This window comes from Oncorhynchus clarkii, chromosome 6, assembly GCF_045791955.1.
Source record: "Oncorhynchus clarkii lewisi isolate Uvic-CL-2024 chromosome 6, UVic_Ocla_1.0, whole genome shotgun sequence".
NCBI classification, from domain to species: Eukaryota; Metazoa; Chordata; class Actinopteri; order Salmoniformes; family Salmonidae; genus Oncorhynchus; species Oncorhynchus clarkii.
In genome coordinates this window covers 37646055-37664550 of record NC_092152.1, presented here as the reverse complement: position 1 = coordinate 37664550, position 18496 = coordinate 37646055, and the positions used below count along the sequence as shown (strand labels likewise).

Here is an 18496-nt window from a genome sequence, read left to right as displayed (position 1 = left end):
GCATTGTAAATGGTGCATACAAATCCAATTATAAAACAGTGGTGCACAGTCCTGCCACACACTTTCCCTCTGTCATCAAGGACAAAAAAACAAAGAACAGATTGCCATGTCCCTGGCAAGGCTCCAACCACAGAGATGAGCAAACAAACCCAGCCAGCTGTCCTCTTTTTGCCCTGTGCTCATATCTGCCCCGGGCAGGCAGGCAGAGTAGAGAGACAGGCAGAGAGGTAGGGAAGAAGGGAGGTAGGCAGAACAGAGCAGGCAGAGCAGAGAAGGCATGCAGAGGCAGGAAGAGCAGAGAGACAGGCAGAGAGACAGAGAGGTAGGCCAAGCTACAAACTCTCACAGTCTCACGTCAAAATTAGACGTTCATCCGATTTTCTCAAACGTCAAATTTCAAAGTGGTTAAGGTTATGTTTAGGCATGATCTCCTCATTTTTAAGATTAATCATTCACTCCGAATGGTTATGGTAAGGGCTAAGGTTTGGGACAGGCTTAAAGCAAAAATATGAAAACAACTTTCTATCGCTGGATTTGAACATGCAACCTTTGCTTACACCCCCCATACGCCATCCCTGTCCGCAACGCCAAAACCTACTTGAAGGTAATAGCACCCACTGATGCCCCTAGTTGCTGAATTCCACATCAACTTCCGACGTCCTCAGACATGGACGGACGTTGAATACTGACTTGTATCACGGGTGACCTGCCTGGGCAGAGAGGCAGGCAGGGAGGCAGAGCAGGAAGAAAGGCAGGCAGAGCAGGCAGGCAGGGAGGCAGAGCAGGAAGAAAGGCAGGCAGAGCAGGCAGGCAAGGAGGCAGAGCAGGAAGAAAGGCAAGCAGAGAGGCAGGCAGGGAGGCAGAGCAGGAAGAAAGGCAGGCAGAGAGGCAGGCAGGGAGGCAGGGAGGCAGAGAGGCAGGCAGGGAGGCAGAGAGGCAGGCAGGGAGGCAGGCAGGGAGGCAGAGAGGCAGGCAGGGAGGCAGGCAGGGAGGCAGAGAGGCAGGCAGGGAGGCAGGCAGGGAGGCAGGCAGGGAGGCAGAGCAGGAAGAAAGGCAGGCAGAGCAGGCAGGCAGGGAGGCAGAGCAGGAAGAAAGGCAGGCAGAGAGGCAGGCAGGGAGGCAGGTAGAGAGGCAGGCAGGGAGGCAGAGCAGGAAGAAAGGCAGGCAGAGAGGCAGGCAGGGAGGCAGAGCAGGAAGAAAGGCAGGCAGAGAGGCAGGCAGGGAGGCAGAGCAGAGAGGCAGGCAGGGAGGCAGAGCAGGAAGAAAGGCAGGCAGGGAGTCAGGGCAGGAAGAAAGGCAGGCAGAGCAGGCAGGCAGCTGAGCTGAGCTCCACTGTGGACTGCACTGATTCACTTGGCATGAGATCCTGAGGTATTATGAGGAGAGATTGCCCTCTTGTGGTGCTATATTTTCCTCACAATTTTGTATTTATTTTACTCTCAAAGGTTAGTTTCTCCTAACAGACAAAAACAGCTTACCGGAGGCCAGGACTCACATGAGTAAAATAATATAATAACATTAAGATGACTCAGTGATTGGTCAGTGTGGTAAGTGGTGAATATTGCTTACATGTAATTCAAATGTTCTGTTTAAATGTGTACGATGTTTTGAAAAATATATCGAGATAGATACCAAATCAAATGTTATTTGTCATACGCGCCAAATATATATATTCTCATTGTACCCTTAGTCACAACATTACAGAGATTAACTAAGTAAATACATGTGTTCATACAGTACTTTTCACTTTATAGTGCACTACCGGTCAAAAGTAGTGTACTTTATAGGTAATAGGGTGCCATTTGGGAAACACAGGCACTGTAGCAAGTCGTGTGTACACTAGCTATGACTAACAGGAAGTGGCCATGAACACCACTGGGCCATGAAAAACAAACTCCATCACTGACAGGCTGGGGCCGCCCAATAAGGTGTGGCCTGTAGATGGTATCACATGAGCATGCAACCAGGTAACCCATTAAACCCCTCAGACCATCACTTGTGTTTCAGTAGCTGTCTGCACTTCGACAATGACACATACACTTCTATTGTGGATCTTTACCCTAACTGCCTCCCTCAATCTCTCAGGTAAGTCATTGGATACACCCGTCTCCTCACAGCACAATGGCACAGGTTAAGCCCTAGTCAGCCATAGTCAAAGGGCACTTTATTCAGACTGGTTGCATTAACAGTACAGTGAGTATATAGATACAGAGAGAAAAATCGCTAAAATGCAATCTGGATTTTTTTTTTTTTTACTGCTATATTGATAGTAAATGTAGCAATTGTATAACAAGGGAACAACATTCCCACCTTTTCATTGTCAATAATTCCATTTTGCCCATATTCTTGATGTTAATAAGCTCACCGGTTAGAGACCACAAATCAACCAAATCCGCTGAACAGCACAGCAAATAGCTCTATATTCAAAATACTGACTGAAGAAGAATTGTTCAGAGATTAAATTATTTAATCACTTTCTACTGTGTTTTTGTGGTTTAAGTGATTTATTTTTTACTCAGACACCCTCAACCCTTTCAAAACCTCCCACTCCACCAGTCAAGAATCACTGATTTATAGTGATAAATCCTTAGCCAAGTCTCATTCTCACAGCGACTATTGGGAAACATCAATTTAGTAGTGTTAGTAAGTGTTGACACACCAGGTACAGTATGGATGGAATGACAAGACAGAGATTATTGCATTATCTGGTCAACTCAAACTGACTGTGGTGGACATCGCCCATATGTCAAAACCTTGTGCTGTGGAAGTGTCTGGAAACGAGATGACCAATTTAATGACATAATTCCCAATGTTCCTCTACGGCCCAATCATGGCTCAATGGGCCAAGGTCAAGTACAAATCAAACAGGCCTGACAGAGAACAAGAAAGGGTAATGAGGAAAAAAAAAAAAAACATCTATCCATGTGTCAGCCCTTGATATACACTCTCTAACAAAACAGCACCTAGTATAATGATCATATACGAGGGTCCAACAGCCTGCGTTCATCATGTATCTGAGGTATTCATACTGTAGTTTTATTAGACAATGTGTAAACATGAATGAAATGCATTGAATATAAGGAAAGCTGGGGTTATACTCCTGTAGTTCAAGGGTAAAACACTGCTATACTGCCATCTGACTGTTCCTTACCAATGGACCAGTCAATGTCTGAAAACAAGGTTCAGCTTATGACACGTTTAGAATAGAATGGAAAAAGACAAAGATGGTCCATTCTTGAACTCTCTCTATCCCTCACGTTCTCTCTCCTTCTCTCCCCACAGTGAGTCATGGTCCTCTTGAAGGAGTGAGGGACTATGAGGTAGTCCGACCCATCAGACTACATACTCTGCGGAAAAGAGAAACCGAGGTACATTCGCCTCCTGTTCTTCCTTCCTGCACAGGAGCTGTTTTGCTGTGAAGTACTCTGTAGACATCAATGCCAACCTATTATTTGTAAACAAATGTGTTTACTGCTTGTAACAAAGTGGTAAAAGAGACCATGTTAATATATTGAGGAGAGATTATATCTATGGTATCAACTAATCCTAATCCTCTCTCTCAGTCATCCAGGCCAGAAACTTTGAAGTATGCAATGAGAGTGGGTGGGAGAGACATTGAGATGCATCTGGAGAAGAATAGGTATGTACTCTGGCAAAAGACTCCTATCTCATTCTCCAAAATGTTGACCTCTCACACAAGTAGGATTACCACATGCTTCTTCTTTCCCCTAAATAAGGAACGGCACTATGTGGAGAACTGTCTTTCCACAGTCTTATCTTAGTTGCCATTTGTAGCCACACACTGCATCCTCAAATATATTTTTTAAAAATACATGAATTTTGTTATCACCTCATGAATTCCTTTGGACATGTAGGTCAGTCTAAGGAAATTATGTAATAAATAACTTATTTTTTTTTTAAATCCCCTCAGGGAATTACTCGCGAAAGACTATAGTGAGACTTACTACACTGAGGATGGCACACCGGTCACCTCTACGCCTCAGGATATGGTAAGTGATTAGAACATACCCTTGATAGGTAGCCGTAGGCTGTTTATAAGTGTCTTGATTAAGGCCCTTTAACCTCGCCCTCTACTTAATTCTCTTCTCCAGGATCACTGCTACTATCACGGTAGTATTGTGGATGACAGTGAGTCTACGGTCAGCATGAGCACCTGCGATGGACTCAGGCAGGCAGCACTACATTTCTGTTAGTCCACAGTGAAACACTATTTCATCCCCTAAATCGATTGTATAATGTCTATTGTGTGTTTTTATTTTAGTGGATATTTCAGAACGGCCGCCCAAAGGTACCTGATTGAGCCCCTGTCAGGGGGGGATGATGGGGATCACGCAGTGCTAAAATACGAGGACCAGAGCTCCAAGCCTATGCTGTGTGGAGTCACTAATTCTACCTGGAACGAAGACTACCCTGACTACCCTTCCATTACTAGCAGGAGCCGTTCTCGAGCCTCAGTAAGACATCCAATCCATGAATACGCCTAAAATGTCCCTAGTTAAATATAGTCTGATATTCCCTAACAGGAAATGATGTGTTCTGATGAAGGCCATTGATGGCCGAAACAACACCTTTTTTAACCTTGCGTGAATTAAACATTGAGATTTTAGTGGTGAGCGAGCGTTGAGCCTTTTCAATGATGATCCCAATCCTTTTTTTGGTTGCACCTGAACTCACATTGGTTTAGCGCCCTCCACTTCTAACCACAACGTTTTCCTGTTTACTAGGGTCCATCTATACTTCAACAGCAAAAATATGTTGAGCTTGTCCTCGTTGCAGACAACCGCGAGGTAAGAACTGACAATACACCAGAAACACAAGTGCCTCACCTCTACCCGAATCAACACAATAAACTTCAACATTTCATTCTTATCATTTATTTGGCCAATATTTTTGACCAAATAATATTTAGGAAAGCAACGTAATATCTATAAAATAATGTTAATAATCATATCTAATTGGTGAGCAATGCATCGTGACAGGGTGTCCGTTGTTCTCGTGTGCACACTAAAACATATCGCATCCATACCGTTTCAGTACAAGAAGATGGAGAGTAATCGGGGAGAGCTGCGTAAGAGGATATTTGAAGTGGTTAACTTTGTCAACATGGTGAGTCAGTCACATGGTGATGCCAGCTTTACATACCTACAAGATCCCCTTACAGCACCGTGTCCCTGTTGGCCTGGTATCCGAATATCCAACACCTTCACATTTAATCCGTTTCTCACCACAACTTTTTTGGTCTTCTGGCTCTGCTTGGACAGTACTTGTTTGCTTCTCTGCCTTATGAAGGTCATTCAACTCAAACCGCTCTGTTTTAATTGCTTTCCAATGAACTGTAATGGTTTCCAGGACACCGATTAGGCCTAGTTCTGGTAAACCACCCCTAATTGTTTTAATGGGGAGAGTTTAACCTAATCATGAAACAAATCTGCCTGCAGGTGTATAAGCCCCTCAACACCTTTATTGCCCTGGTTGGTCTGGAGGTGTGGTCAGACAGTGATAAGATATCAGTGACCGCCCCTGCTGGCGCCACCCTGGACGCCTTTACCACGTGGAGGAACAACGACCTGGTCAAGACTAAGCCCCACGACAACGCACACCTCATCAGGTAGGCCATGACGTACACGCCTTATTAGATAGGCCCCAACACAAACCTCATCAGGTAAGCCCCAACTCACACCTCATTGGGTAGGCCTGGACATACACACGTCATCAGGTAGGCCACAACGCAGATCTAATCTAATCTATAGGACTCAGCCAAAGAAATGGAATTGTTTTTCTAAATGTCCTCACCTCTAACTCTGACTGGTTTAAGTGTTTCATCTCTGTGAGTCACTCATGGTTGAATATAAGGTAAACAGTGAGTATAAAATAAGAGGCAGATAACATTCACTTTGGACATGAACGCAAGTCCTCCAATGTCTGCCAAACCATGAAATGTTTGGTTTGGGGACACTCTTTTCACACCACTTCGATACAGCTACGACCGAAAGTGATTTTCATAGCAGGTTAGGTGATCATTTTTTGCTAACCCTAATTCCCCTAACCTGCTACGTAAAAGGTAACTTCTGTTCGTAGCGGTATCGAAGTGGCGTAAAAATTGTTTTTCTCGTTTAGTGTGTGCTTGTCAGACACCTTTATAGGGTCAGCTGATGGTCACCTGATTAGGCCATCTTGGTTTGGAACATTGTTATTCTTGATAGACTCATATTGAAGAATTCATAACATGGGTATTTGACATCAGGATCATAATCTTCTTTATTCACCAAGTACATTAAAGCAATAAGGCCCGAGGACGGATGGTATACGGCCAATATACCACGCCTTACGGCTGTTCTATTGCTCGACACAATGCGGAGTGCCTGCACACAGCCCTTAGCCGTGGTATATTGGCCATATACCACAAACCCCCAAGGTGCCTAATTGCTATTATAAACTGGTTATCAACGTAATTAGAACAGTAAAAAAAATAATAATAATGGTCATACCCATGGAATACGGTCTGATATACCACAGCTTTCAGCCAAGCATCATTCAGGGCTCGAACCACCCAGTACATAATTACACATACCCAGTCCACAGACATCATACAGATACAATATCAGTATTTCGGTGGCTGAGGACAAAAGTTTGTGAACAAAAACAGCTGGCAAAGTGTCTCTAATATTCAGTAGCTCATCCTGAGTAAAAGTAATCCTCATTCGTCGCAAATCCATGAGTAAACAAACAAAAACAACGAATACATGGGCAGCACAAAAACACTGTGGCTGACATGAATACATACGTATGTGGGGTTGACATGTTTCTTGTTCCCTGTGTTTCAGTGGCATTGACTTTGAGGGATCGACGGTGGGTCTGGCCTTTATCGGGACTCTATGTTCAGGTCATTCTGCTGGGGTGGTGCAGGTAAAGTACATTCATTAGGTGTACATTTTGCCTACACAATAAGCTGCCATTATTTGAAATGTGGAAGTAGGATTGTTTTTGCTTGAGGAATTGAATAAGTAAAATGGGACAATGGAGAGGTTCTACCAAGCATTCAAACTGTGACGTTTACAAAGCAGAAAGGGAGAAGATTGAATTGCAAGATTAACTTCTTTAGAAATAGTTGTGAGAAAAATGGCATGGTAATGAAATGTATTTTACGGTCCCATGTGGCTGAGTTGGTAGAGCATGGTTCTTGGGTTCAATTCCCACAGGAATACAAAAAAGTAAAAAAAATATATGCACTCACTACTTTATGTCGCTCTGGATAAGAGCATCTGCTAAATGACTCATGTGGAAAAAATGTATGAAAAGTGTAATCATTGGCCCCAGAGAAGTCATTAAAGACTTCTCTGGGTCTAGTTAGGGACCATTAATAAATTACACAATGTAAATGGGACAATATTTTCATGTTGCACAACTTTAGTTGTCTCATTAAATGTTTTCAATATTTGTGTATGAATTTCTACAACTTATAGTTGGTTTGAGGTTTTTAAGTCATTGAAATTTGGAGCTATTGACATCATTTTTATTTCCCATGTACATTGTGTAATTTACTGATGGTCCCTAAATAGCCCCATAGGGATATCGAATGTCATTGGGCATTGCGATCGGGTTGCATGCAGCTGCGCTATTAATTGATGATTATTTCGGTGCTGTGGGCATTTGTGCAGGATTTAAACAAACCCAACCCAAGGGGGGAAAGAATTGCGTACCCTGTATTCTGTGACACACAATTTTTTCCTAAATCTCAGTTTTGGACGAGACAGATTTTATGAGCAAAAGTATCCTATTTACACTTTGTAGTAAAGTTTGACAGTAGAATAAATGTTTCTGACTCATATCAAAGCCACGTAGGAATTTTCAAAATGAGAAGTTGCTTTTTGCTCTAATCAACCAACATGCAGAACAATATGTCTAAATCAGAAAAAGGAAGCTCGATTAGATCTTAGCGCATTTTGATAGAATGAGACAGTGACAGTCATTGTATATCAATTTAATCTCTAACTTATTCATCCAGGTTAGTTTCACTGATAGAACATGTCATCAAACACAGTCAATTCTATTTCATGTTAACTATTTACTTCCTTACAGGATCACAACCCCAGGGCCATAGCTGTGGGGGCCACATTGGCCCACGAGATGGGCCACAACCTGGGCATGAACCACGATGACTCCAGTGCCTGTGCTTGTTCTGGGAATAGCTGTGTAATGGCTGGGGCCCTCAGGTAAGGACTGTTATTATGAAAAGTTTCAAGATATATAATGTTGTGACTAGATTGGAATGCTGTCAATGATAAACCATATGATTGATTGCGGTTTACAAGCAAGAGGGAACTTGTATTAAAGAATACTTACAGGCATTGTTTTCTCTGCTCATAACACACACAGAGCAGCCATACAGTACTGACCCCTTGGACAGCACAGTGGTTTGTGCTACAGTGGTTATATTGAAAGTCAGTATATGACCTTATGGGTAACAGTTTTTTTCTTTCAGCTGGGATATCCCAAAGTCATTCAGTAGCTGCAGTAGTTTGAGCTATGACCAGTTCCTGAATAATCGTAACCCTGGGTGCCTACTGAACAAGCCAGACTACCGAAATGTGGAATCAACCCCAGTGTGTGGGAATGGCTTTCTGGAGAGAGGAGAGGAGTGTGATTGTGGCTCCCTGGAGGTGAATTAACCTTCTCATTCTATTCCATCTACCCACCATTTAGATCAACAATGTAGCAATCAAATCAGACAAAAGTTGGTTCTCGTGGAGTTAATACAAGTATGTCAAGTGATTACATTACATTTCTGGGAATAACATTTCAGATTTACGTGCGTGGTCTTGCCTGTTTTCCTTAGCTCAGGGCAAAATGGAGAATGCCTTTAACAAGCACAGGCCTATCCTGATATATATATCCACCACCACCAGCCTTAGAAAAACATACATATTTACCCAGTTTGGGAATGTCTCTTCAAATGAGTACTAACATAGCAGTAATGCAATGATAAGACTCACTAGATGATTCACATTTCCAGACATTGCAGTCTATACATTTCCACACATAGTATGAGAGTCATGGCTATATGGTGATCTGGTAGAGGAAACTTTGAAAGTAACAATCCATGAACATCTGTTTACATTCCAGTCAGAGGGAGTTAAGTGTGCAGAGCAGTTCATTCACATCAATCTGTCCAGACCTGTTAAGTCAGTCGGATAAGATACCATCTTTTTGTGTAACTATCTTGCTAAAGTCGTGTTTGTATCAGATGCTTGTAATTCCTATTCATAGCCTACTAAGGTACAATGTTTGTTTTAGTTAGTTAGCGTGTCTTACTGCGGTATAATACTCCAGAGTGGGGAAACCCCAAGTTATCTAGTTAAAGCCTACACATACATAGTGGCTTGACTTTGAGACAATTTACACACTGGATGAACGTACGTTATGTTCTCATTCCTTAATAACTTTCTGATCCCCCTCATAGCATCATCATAATGACATGTAGGATGTTGATGTTATAGGAGTGTACAAACCCTTGCTGTAATGCCACCAGCTGCACACTGACCAAAGGCTCAGAGTGTGCTGCAGGAGAGTGCTGTGAAGACTGTAAGGTGAGACCCGACCACATAGCCACCATGCCTATCCATTCGTCTGCTCTAGACATCCGGATGTGTTCCTTTGATTCTACAGCCCTCTCGGGAACATGCAGCAGACACGTATAACTATGTCAAAGGCTTTTTATGACTCGAAGTGCATTGAAGACATTTCACTTGCATTCCTTTATTTGATCAAACTTAAAAAGGAATGGAATTAGTGGAAGCAGAATATTTTCCATGTCATCATGTGAAAACAAATCCTCTTGAATGCGTATTTTGTTTAGAACTAGTCTGGCAAAAGCAACTCGCAGTGTACACGTGGATCTGCGCGTCAGCCAGGCTAAATGAATCTTCTATTTCGGCAATCGGAGTGGATTCAGAGTACAGATGCAGCTTCACATCTCCTTCACCAAGCTAATAGACTATACATTCTATACTCATGACTGTCGGAAGACTAACAAGCTAGTGATAGTGAACATAGCAACAACCACTCTCCACAGATCATGGCCTCGTCCACAGAGTGCAGAAGGAAACATGACGACTGTGACCTAGCGGAGTACTGCACAGGGAATTCAGCCGTCTGTCCTGAGGACGTCTTCTCTGTCAATGGGATCTCCTGTGACAGAGGGAGGGGCTACTGCCTTAACGGCCAGTGTCCACAGCATCATGACCAGTGTGTGAAAATGTATGGCCCATGTAAGTGTGAAAGCATTTCCCTGTCTCGTCATCACGGAGTCACCTCTCATCAGATCAGGTGATGGAGGTAGCTAGCTTTTCTGGTCTTTTTTTTAGATGACATTTTCTGTCATGAAATGGTCAAGTTAAGTGTATTCTAATGCTAATGTTTAAAGTGTGGAAAAAATGGTAACTTTTGTTGTTGCAGCCTTTTTGACACGTGGTGTCAAAAGGGAAACACGAGCGTGGTCGTATCAGCAGATATTGCACCAATTTGATTCAAACTCTACTTAAATGCTATTTAAATTTGACCAATTCTACAAATGCTTCTTCAATGCTGGATGTCATGCGCAACCATGCCCTGGTGTCTCTTGCTACATTTGCTGCTGTAACTAGCTGTTACTCACTATGCTTGCGGTTTCTGATATCCCACCACCCCAGCCTCCACCTGTGGGTTCTGTTTCTTCCCATCGGGTATCTGATATATGATATCGTGCTCACTGCCTGTAGTTATATTATCATCTTCATATGACGCTTCGCTCTGGCAGATACCCTGAAGGAGCAGAGCCATAAGGCCAAGACTATGCGTTGTAATATTTTCTAATAAATGGTTAAACGTACACGTGGTGTTTCCTTTCTGAACTACTCTAATGCATTGTGTAACATTGGGTGTTATTCGCTCCTCAGCTGCTGAAAAGGCCACAACGTACTGCTATAACCAGAACACCAGAGGACTGTACTATGCCTACTGCAGACGGCCTTCACAGGACCAGTTCATCCCCTGCCAGAGCCAGTGAGGCCTAACGAGCAATACCATGTTATTTCAATAGGCTGCTTTTACGACTCAGATTGTGGTGTTGCTTATATAAGCGGCATGTCACTGATATGACTCCCTCCTGTGGCTCTCCTCTGTAGAGATGTGCAGTGCGGGAAACTCTTCTGCAAGAACGGTAATGATGACCCCAACTATGGTCGCATGGTGAAATTCTCCGACTGCAAAGCCACATTCTACGGTGATCACACCAGTGACTTTGGACAGGTGAACACAGGGACCAAGTGTAATGATGGGAAGGTAAGGTTACTTTTGTCTGTTGCTACTGGGGCCACCTCTAGTTTTTAGAAAGGAAATCAAATTGAATGTGTACCGTGTTATTTTCTCATTTATTCTGGTGCCCATTCCTGTCTTCTATTCTAAGGTGTGCAGCGAGAACGAGTGTGTGGATCTTGAGACAGCCTACGGACCCAAAGCCACCAACTGCTCAGCACGGTGCAAAGGACATGCTGTGAGTATAGCACCCTCCCGTCTCTGGTTTGGTAGTTGTGAGCTCAGGAAGAAACACTGCTAATAAGGAGCATAGGCCATTGACGAATGTTCTCCATCTCATTCGGTTTGAGGCAAGATTTTCCAGGCCTCAACAGTTGAGGCTGCTTTTTGTCATCTCTGCTTGGACGACTCTCCTCCAAGTGTTTCTTGGTTGCGCTTTCTTTTTGGTGAAAAAGCCAAACTAATTTTGAATGACATACCTACTGTAGGAAAAAAAGGATAATATTTTCTTTCTAATGATGTACATTTTTTAATTCTCAACTCCAAATATTGAGCAAATTACACTCATTGGAGCCAATTGCACTCACTGGATTATTTGACATAGGCTTTGAAAACGCACCTGCTGGTAAGCTTTCTTGACTTGGACATACATTTTTGCCAACACATGGCTAACCTTTGTTTAACCAGCTAAACAGCTGCTCTTAGCAAAAAATGTGTTTGGGGTTACCTTTCATGCTGATAGGCTGTTAGAATTTACACTTCCTCTGCCAATTTTTTTGTGGGAAGGTCAAAATAACAAAACTATCTACCAAATCTATTCATTTTAAAATGCATCTTTCCATTATCATTCACCTTTTTGTTAATGTATTATGGGGATGCCGGTTTGCCTGGGAGGGGGTTCCCTAGGCAAGTAAAGGTTGAAGACCCCTGCCTTTATTATAATGTATGCGTTTCTGTGTTGTGACACTGCAGGTGTGTAATCACAGAATGGAGTGCCAGTGTGAACCTGGATGGTCACTTCCAGGCTGTGATACAAAGGATGGAAGCTTCACGGGCCTCTCCAGAGGTAGGCCCCTAAAGACATAAATCAGAAAATCGTGTTTAAAAAAACCCAAAACAGTTTCAATTGATACAAGGGATAACATTGATACATGTTACTCCAATATTGCTAGAGTAATTAGTGTTACTACAGGAATTTGAGCATCTTTATGTATAGTTTTGCCAATAGGTTTGGTCTGTGTTTTCATTGTATTCAACTTCTGTATAGACCTTTCCTTAACCTTGCCAACCTCTCTATGTGTGATTGTAGAAGGAGTGATTGGCATTGCAGTGACAGTCTCTCTGCTGCTTCTGGCTGCTATTGCTGGGGCAGTGGCTGTGTTCCTAAAGAAGAGACGACAGTCCCCCACTCTGCCTAGGTTAGTCCACCACGTGGGGCATATATAAACATTCACTGCCAAGATAATTCGTTGATACATTAAGATGTACTCAATTGTCAGGTCTCCATTGTAAAATACGTATTCTGACATCATTGGGACTTCCTGGATAAAAATAAAAATCTGTCTGCTCATCCACCAGCCACCATACCCAGAAGAAAATCCATGAAGTGGACAACCACATCCATAAACTGCCAATTCCCAGCCAAAATAAAGCTATGCCACAGCAGGTAATGAAATACCTTTTGATTTATACAGTATCATCTCAATGTTGGTCTTGGTTGATAAGGTTATTGTGTCTGTGCACTGTTGCCCATTTATGAATAGCTTTACTATTTCCAGCCCAAGCGACCAAAAGTAGCTCCGCCCCCACCCCCTCCAGCTGCTAACCAATCACAAGTCCCGGTCTATGACTTCAGGGCCGCACGACAGGTAAGAGACTATTAGCATAATTTTAGATATTACAATGGCACATAGGTGAATTAATCCATTTAGATATGAATGGGAATAACATTTAGTATTAAGTAAATATTTCTCTCTCTCAGGCTCTGAGACCACCACCACCACGTGTCTGATGTCAACATCTAAAGGAGAAGAGTGGAAACATGAGGATCTCAACCCTTACCAAGACCTCAAATGCAGGGCCACAACTGCTAGGCCTGCCAGTGCAGTCAGTCCAGAGACCTCACTTCTTTGGGATAATTTTACAGAACCCTAGACTAGAGACAAGTTGGCTCTGCCACCACTTCTGAAAAAGCCTGGTCCCAGATCTCTTTGTGCTCTGGCCAACTCCATTGCTCATTGTTTGGCATGACAACGAGTGACAAGGAATTAGCATGATGGCACAAACAGACTGGCACTCAGGCTACCTATGAAGCCCAAGGAATGTGTTTGTGCCAATGATGTGCATGATGGGTGAACTCAGTATAGTCACAAATATGGAATGGACTGAGGAGTCCTCTTTTACGAGGAACGTCTTAAAAAATGACACTTTTTAGTATTCATTTGTCACCGCCATGTCAGGGAGTGAGTGTTCAGTATGTGATAATATGCCATTTATTTTCGTACTATTACATTACATTTTTATCAATGGTGACTGTATATTCCTGACTTTGGCTGAGTACTGAGTCTACAGTAAATATTTTGTATTCATTCAGAGATTTACTGAGCACAGCCATTGCTGACTAAAGTTCTGTATTAAAAATAAAAAAAACACACATGCTCAATACTGATAAAGGAACTCAATTTTAGATTTAGGAATTCTAGTGAGCAAGAATTTACAGATTTTTTGTTTTATAGAACATTCTTAAATGCTGCACAACTAACTGCAAGTCTGCATCCACCGTCTGAGAATACAAATGCAAAAACTATTCAGACCCCTTGGATTTTGTCACAAAGTGGGATTCAATTTGATTTGTCATTTTGGCAATCAACACAAAATACACGGTCAAAGTCCAAGTATTTTTTAAGACGAATAAAAGTGGAACTAAAATAGTCGTTGCACAAGTATTCAGCTCCCTGAGTCACTACATGGTAGAAACACCTTTGGCATAGATTACAGCTGTCAGTCTTCTTGGGGAAGTCTTAAGATATTTACACACCTGGATGACTATGTATCTGGGTGATTTAATACATAATCCACAGCATTATATTAACCATGTTTAAAAGAGATATTCAATGTCTGGTAGATGGGGAACTAACAAATCAATCACTGCCCTTCTTTAAAAGCTTTCCAAAAGCTCCCTGGTCTCTGTAGTTGAATCTGTGCTTGAAATTCAATACTTGACTGAGGGACCTGAAAATGTACGTATGGGGGACTGAGGAAGGGTTAGTCATTCCAAAATCATGTCAACCCCTATTATTTGTTAAGCCAAAATGTACTCCTGAACTAATTTAGGCTTAACTAAACAAAGGGGCTGAATACTTATGCAACAATATATTTAGTACTGAATTTATTTTTAAAAAAGAAAGTGAAATTCAAGGGTTCTGAATACTTTTGCAAGGCACTGTATCTGTGTGTGAACGTGTCTGATTTGCTATTACAGTATACTATTACTTGAACAGCCTTTTCTGTAATCACAATCTCTCTCTCGGATTGTAAAAAGATGCCACCTGATTAACATGTCAGGCATAAAATGTTTTTATTTTTGACACGATTGTCCTGTTTATGTAGTACTTTGACATTTATAAACAACTATTCGGCGCCCAACATTTTAGACACTGAAGTCTACCAGAGGACATGCATCCAGCCATTCAACCAGACGTGTAGAGAATAGATTAGCAACATGTAGTATAATTCAGATCAAGAGATACCTAGAATGTAGGCCTAACACGAGCAACTGAAGCGAGAAGGTATCTGGCAGACTGTCCTCAAACCTGCAGAGCTAAAAACTCCAGACAGCCACGACAGGGAGAACAAGAAACATTGCATTTAAATGTTATTTTTTTTAAGTGATACATCTACATAGATTTCATGGCCTCGCATGACAAGCACTGGACTTATTTTTCCTCACCCTTTTTTTACAGCTTTTAAGAGACTTTAAATTACAAATATTTTTGTACATTCGAGATATGTTTAGAAACTGACAAGAGGTGAGAAATACGGCCCTCCTAAGGGGCCTGTACTTCCCCTAACTCGGAGCACAATACAGGGAAAAGAAACCAATCACATTTTTAAATACAAAACAAAAGTATCTGGGCCATGACACAACTCAGATAAACCTGACCCATGTTGAGTTGAAACAGGCGCCAAGATCTCTCCATGACCACTGCTGAACACAAGAATGGGACATTCTGATTTCCCTTCTCCTCACCAGTCACACACAGGTGTTGGCGTGTGTTTTGGTAGTGGCATGGCACATTGAATGCAACTCGTTTAAAAGCCTTACAATATATATTATAAAAGGGAAAATTCACATGAGAATAAAAATCTTAAAAGCTCTTCTTGAATGATAAAACACAATAGAATAACTACATGTGGCGCGACGGGAGGAGTGTCAGACAAGCAGTTGTAGCCCCCAAAAATGTAGGGCTAAAACTAAGCACCGGTTCATTAAGTCACAAGTCCTAAAGAATCAAGTCAAACCTTAAAGGGTTGAGAGCGGGTGTTATAAAAGTAGTGTCAGTTCCTGCCATGGAGGGTCACTTCCTACCACGGAGGGTCAGTTCCTACCATGGAGGGTCAGTTCCTGCCATGGAGGGTCAGTTCCTGCCATGGAGGGTCAGTTCCTATGTATATGTTAAGACCATATAATACTCACAATCAAATTAATTCAGAAGAACCATCAGACATTACTACATGATCAATGTAGAGACACTGTAGGTCCGCAGCTTTGATTCTACCACAGATAGTGAAAACTGTCATAGGGGGAGATAACTCATAGGATGGACAAAGAGCATGGAAATTCCGATAACATCAATCTTCACAGCGTCTCACTGGATGACTCAATCCACTCCTCTTCAGGGTACTGCTTTCCTCAAACTGCTAGCAACTAAAACATTGAATTGGAGCCGATTTGGAGGCCAGCTTTCCCGTACGTTTCCAACATTGGAGTCATTTGAACGCATCTGCATCAAATCAACAGTAGATGGAGACATTGACACAGCTTTTGTCAAGAAACGCCCCAAATATTTCCTTTATGTAGCGTTGACAAGGAAAGCAATATGAAATCAAACTAAGCGTCATTATTATTTCAACAGAGAAATTTATCTTAAAACATAAAATAATAAACACGAAGAAGCTTCAGTTCATTTTGGGACATATCTGTGGCGTTACCATTTGCTCCATGGGAAAGATTTCTCCACCATCTTGTCAAGGAGGGCATTGAGAAGACGACACCACTGGTTGTTCTTCCCTTGTGTTTCGTATGTTTCTTCACCATGAGGACTTTCTTCCTTCCACATTCAGCACATCACTCAAGAATAGTAGGCCGCTCCCTGCTCAATGTCCCAGAAAAGCTAACCAAATGGGGGCACCACACACCCAAGGTACTGGTGGCTGTCTTCAATACATACTGTCGGCCTATATCCCTTTTGAATCAAACTTTGCCTTTGCAGAATATCTACACTGAGTGTACAAAACATTAAGAAGACCTGCTCTTTCCATTACATAAACTGACCAGGTGAAAGCCATGATCCCATACTGACGTCACTTGTAAATCCACTTCAAATGAGTGTAGATGAAGGGGAGGAGACAGGTTAAAGGAGGATTTTTAAGCCTCGAGACAACAACAATGGATTGAACAGAGTATGGTAATAGGTGCCAAGCGCACCGGCTTGAGTGGGTCAAGAACTGCAACACTGCTGGGTTTTTCATGCTCAACTGTTTCCCGTGTGTATCAACAATGATCCACCACCCAAAGGACATCCAGCTAACTTGACACAACTGTGGGAAGCATTGGGGTCAACATGGGCCTGCATCCCTGTGGAATGCTTTCAACACCTTGTAGAGTCCATGCCCTGACGAATTGATGCTGCTTTGAGGGCAAAAGGGGGTGCAACTCAATATTAGGAAGGTGTTCCTAATGTTTTGTACACACAGTGCATATATTATATATCGGTTAGTGACAGCTTGCAAACAACAACTATCAAAACACTATGTAGAACACCTAGCACTAGAAAAACGAATCACCGTCCATTGATACATCACATCAATGATCGTAGCAAACTAGGATCAATTCTGTCATGGTTTTTTTTTCATTCTTTGACAAATCATTTGGAAATTCTGTGCAGTTTCTCAAGGATTGACTAAAGGCTGTCAAATTAAATCCTGTTTAACCTAACTATAAAATATAGGGGCAACAAGTTGACCCAAAGCAGCATAAATAGCATTCAGTGGTTTCAAGGTTTTTACCAAAGAAATTGGACGAAAGAACAAAACAGTTCTACTGAACTTCTGCTGGAGGTATAAAAGAATCTTCTGCAATGGTGTCAAATCGTTCCCTTCATTATTTTCTCTCTACTTAACACATATTTTTTAAATGGACAACATGTATGAGAGCACACAAACTGTAGATATCTGTAGATTCAGTCAACTTTCCCTTGCAAAGCACATAAAATAACAGTAGAAACACTTGCATTGACTAATAAAGGATAAGGTCTCCTTTACTAGCTACCTCAATCCTCAACTCAAATTTACAAAATGGTCTTGATCTTTGACATTTACCATAGTTATATGCTGATTTGAACATCTTATAAATGTATGTGTTCATTCAATTGTAGCATTACATAATATACCTAATATTATTCATTTAATAAATAAAATGTTTTTTTTTGTTTATTTTCATGGTTGTACTCTGTGGTGGCTGAAACCATTCTCCCAGTGTGGTGGTGTCTTCCCTACCTACATGTCCTGTGCTTGTCCAACTATAGGCCAGCTGGGTGAAGAGTCACAATGGGACAGAGAGATAGATAGATAGAGATAGAGAGATAGAGATAGAGAGAGAATTAGGGAGATAGAAAACAGAGAGCGAGAGAAGATAGTTTTGGTGTATGAGACAGGGCCATGGGCTGTGTCTGGTGAGGATGAGAGGGCCTCACTCTCCGGGCCTAGTCTGTGCCATTCTTGGGGGCATTTGGGCTGACCGGCTGCTGGCCATCCTTGCGTGGAGGCATCCTCTCGTTGACTTTGTCCAGGCTCTGCGCCTCCGCAAAGTCCTTGATCTTCCTCGTGGGAGAGAAGCCTTGAATAGCTAGAAGGAAGAGGAGAGGGAAAATTAGAAATCAAAGGAAAAAATGGTTTGAATGCT

At 42.1% G+C, this 18496-nt stretch overlaps 2 protein-coding genes across 7 annotated transcripts in view; one reads left to right on the top strand and one right to left on the bottom strand.

Annotated features, from left to right (window-relative positions):
- Window positions 1-2002: 2002 nt before the first annotated feature.
- On the top strand, window positions 2003-15653 carry LOC139411099 (zinc metalloproteinase-disintegrin-like berythractivase). Of its 2 annotated transcripts, none has more exons than XM_071156950.1 (22): window positions 2003-2085; window positions 3283-3368; window positions 3564-3640; window positions 3932-4010; window positions 4113-4189; window positions 4283-4475; window positions 4746-4808; window positions 5056-5127; window positions 5460-5629; window positions 6846-6927; window positions 8101-8234; window positions 8504-8681; window positions 9519-9608; window positions 10094-10289; window positions 10956-11061; window positions 11184-11340; window positions 11465-11551; window positions 12286-12379; window positions 12623-12731; window positions 12892-12979; window positions 13092-13181; window positions 13295-15653. In XM_071156950.1, exons 1-22 carry the CDS (start codon window positions 2028-2030, stop codon window positions 13322-13324), a joined length of 2316 nt encoding a protein of 771 aa, XP_071013051.1. In that variant the 5' UTR covers window positions 2003-2027; the 3' UTR covers window positions 13325-15653. The 2 variants fall into 2 exon arrangements, with proteins under 2 accessions (XP_071013051.1, XP_071013050.1); XM_071156949.1 differs by having other exon boundaries at window positions 13077-13181; window positions 13295-13462.
- LOC139411100 (protein phosphatase 3, catalytic subunit, gamma isozyme, a) overlaps window positions 15171-18496 on the bottom strand; it is a 72200-nt gene continuing 68874 nt past the window's right edge. For 4 of the 5 annotated variants that reach the window (XM_071156952.1, XM_071156955.1, XM_071156953.1 and 1 more), the window contains one exon: window positions 15171-18439. In XM_071156952.1, the coding sequence (XP_071013053.1) occupies window positions 18297-18439 (143 nt within the window). In that variant the 3' untranslated portion in view covers window positions 15171-18296. The remainder of the gene's footprint in view (window positions 18440-18496) is intronic. The other variant, XM_071156954.1, reaches the window with a different exon arrangement.

Coding starts and splice junctions, on each gene's coding strand:
- LOC139411099 (XM_071156949.1), top strand. CDS start 2,028: ATGACACATACACTTCTATTGTGGATCTTTACCCTAACTGCCTCCCTC. Junction 3,641..3,931: donor ATGCATCTGGAGAAGAATAG/GTATGTACTCTG, acceptor AAATCCCCTCAG/GGAATTACTCGCGAAAGACT. Junction 12,380..12,622: donor CTTCACGGGCCTCTCCAGAG/GTAGGCCCCTAA, acceptor GTGTGATTGTAG/AAGGAGTGATTGGCATTGCA.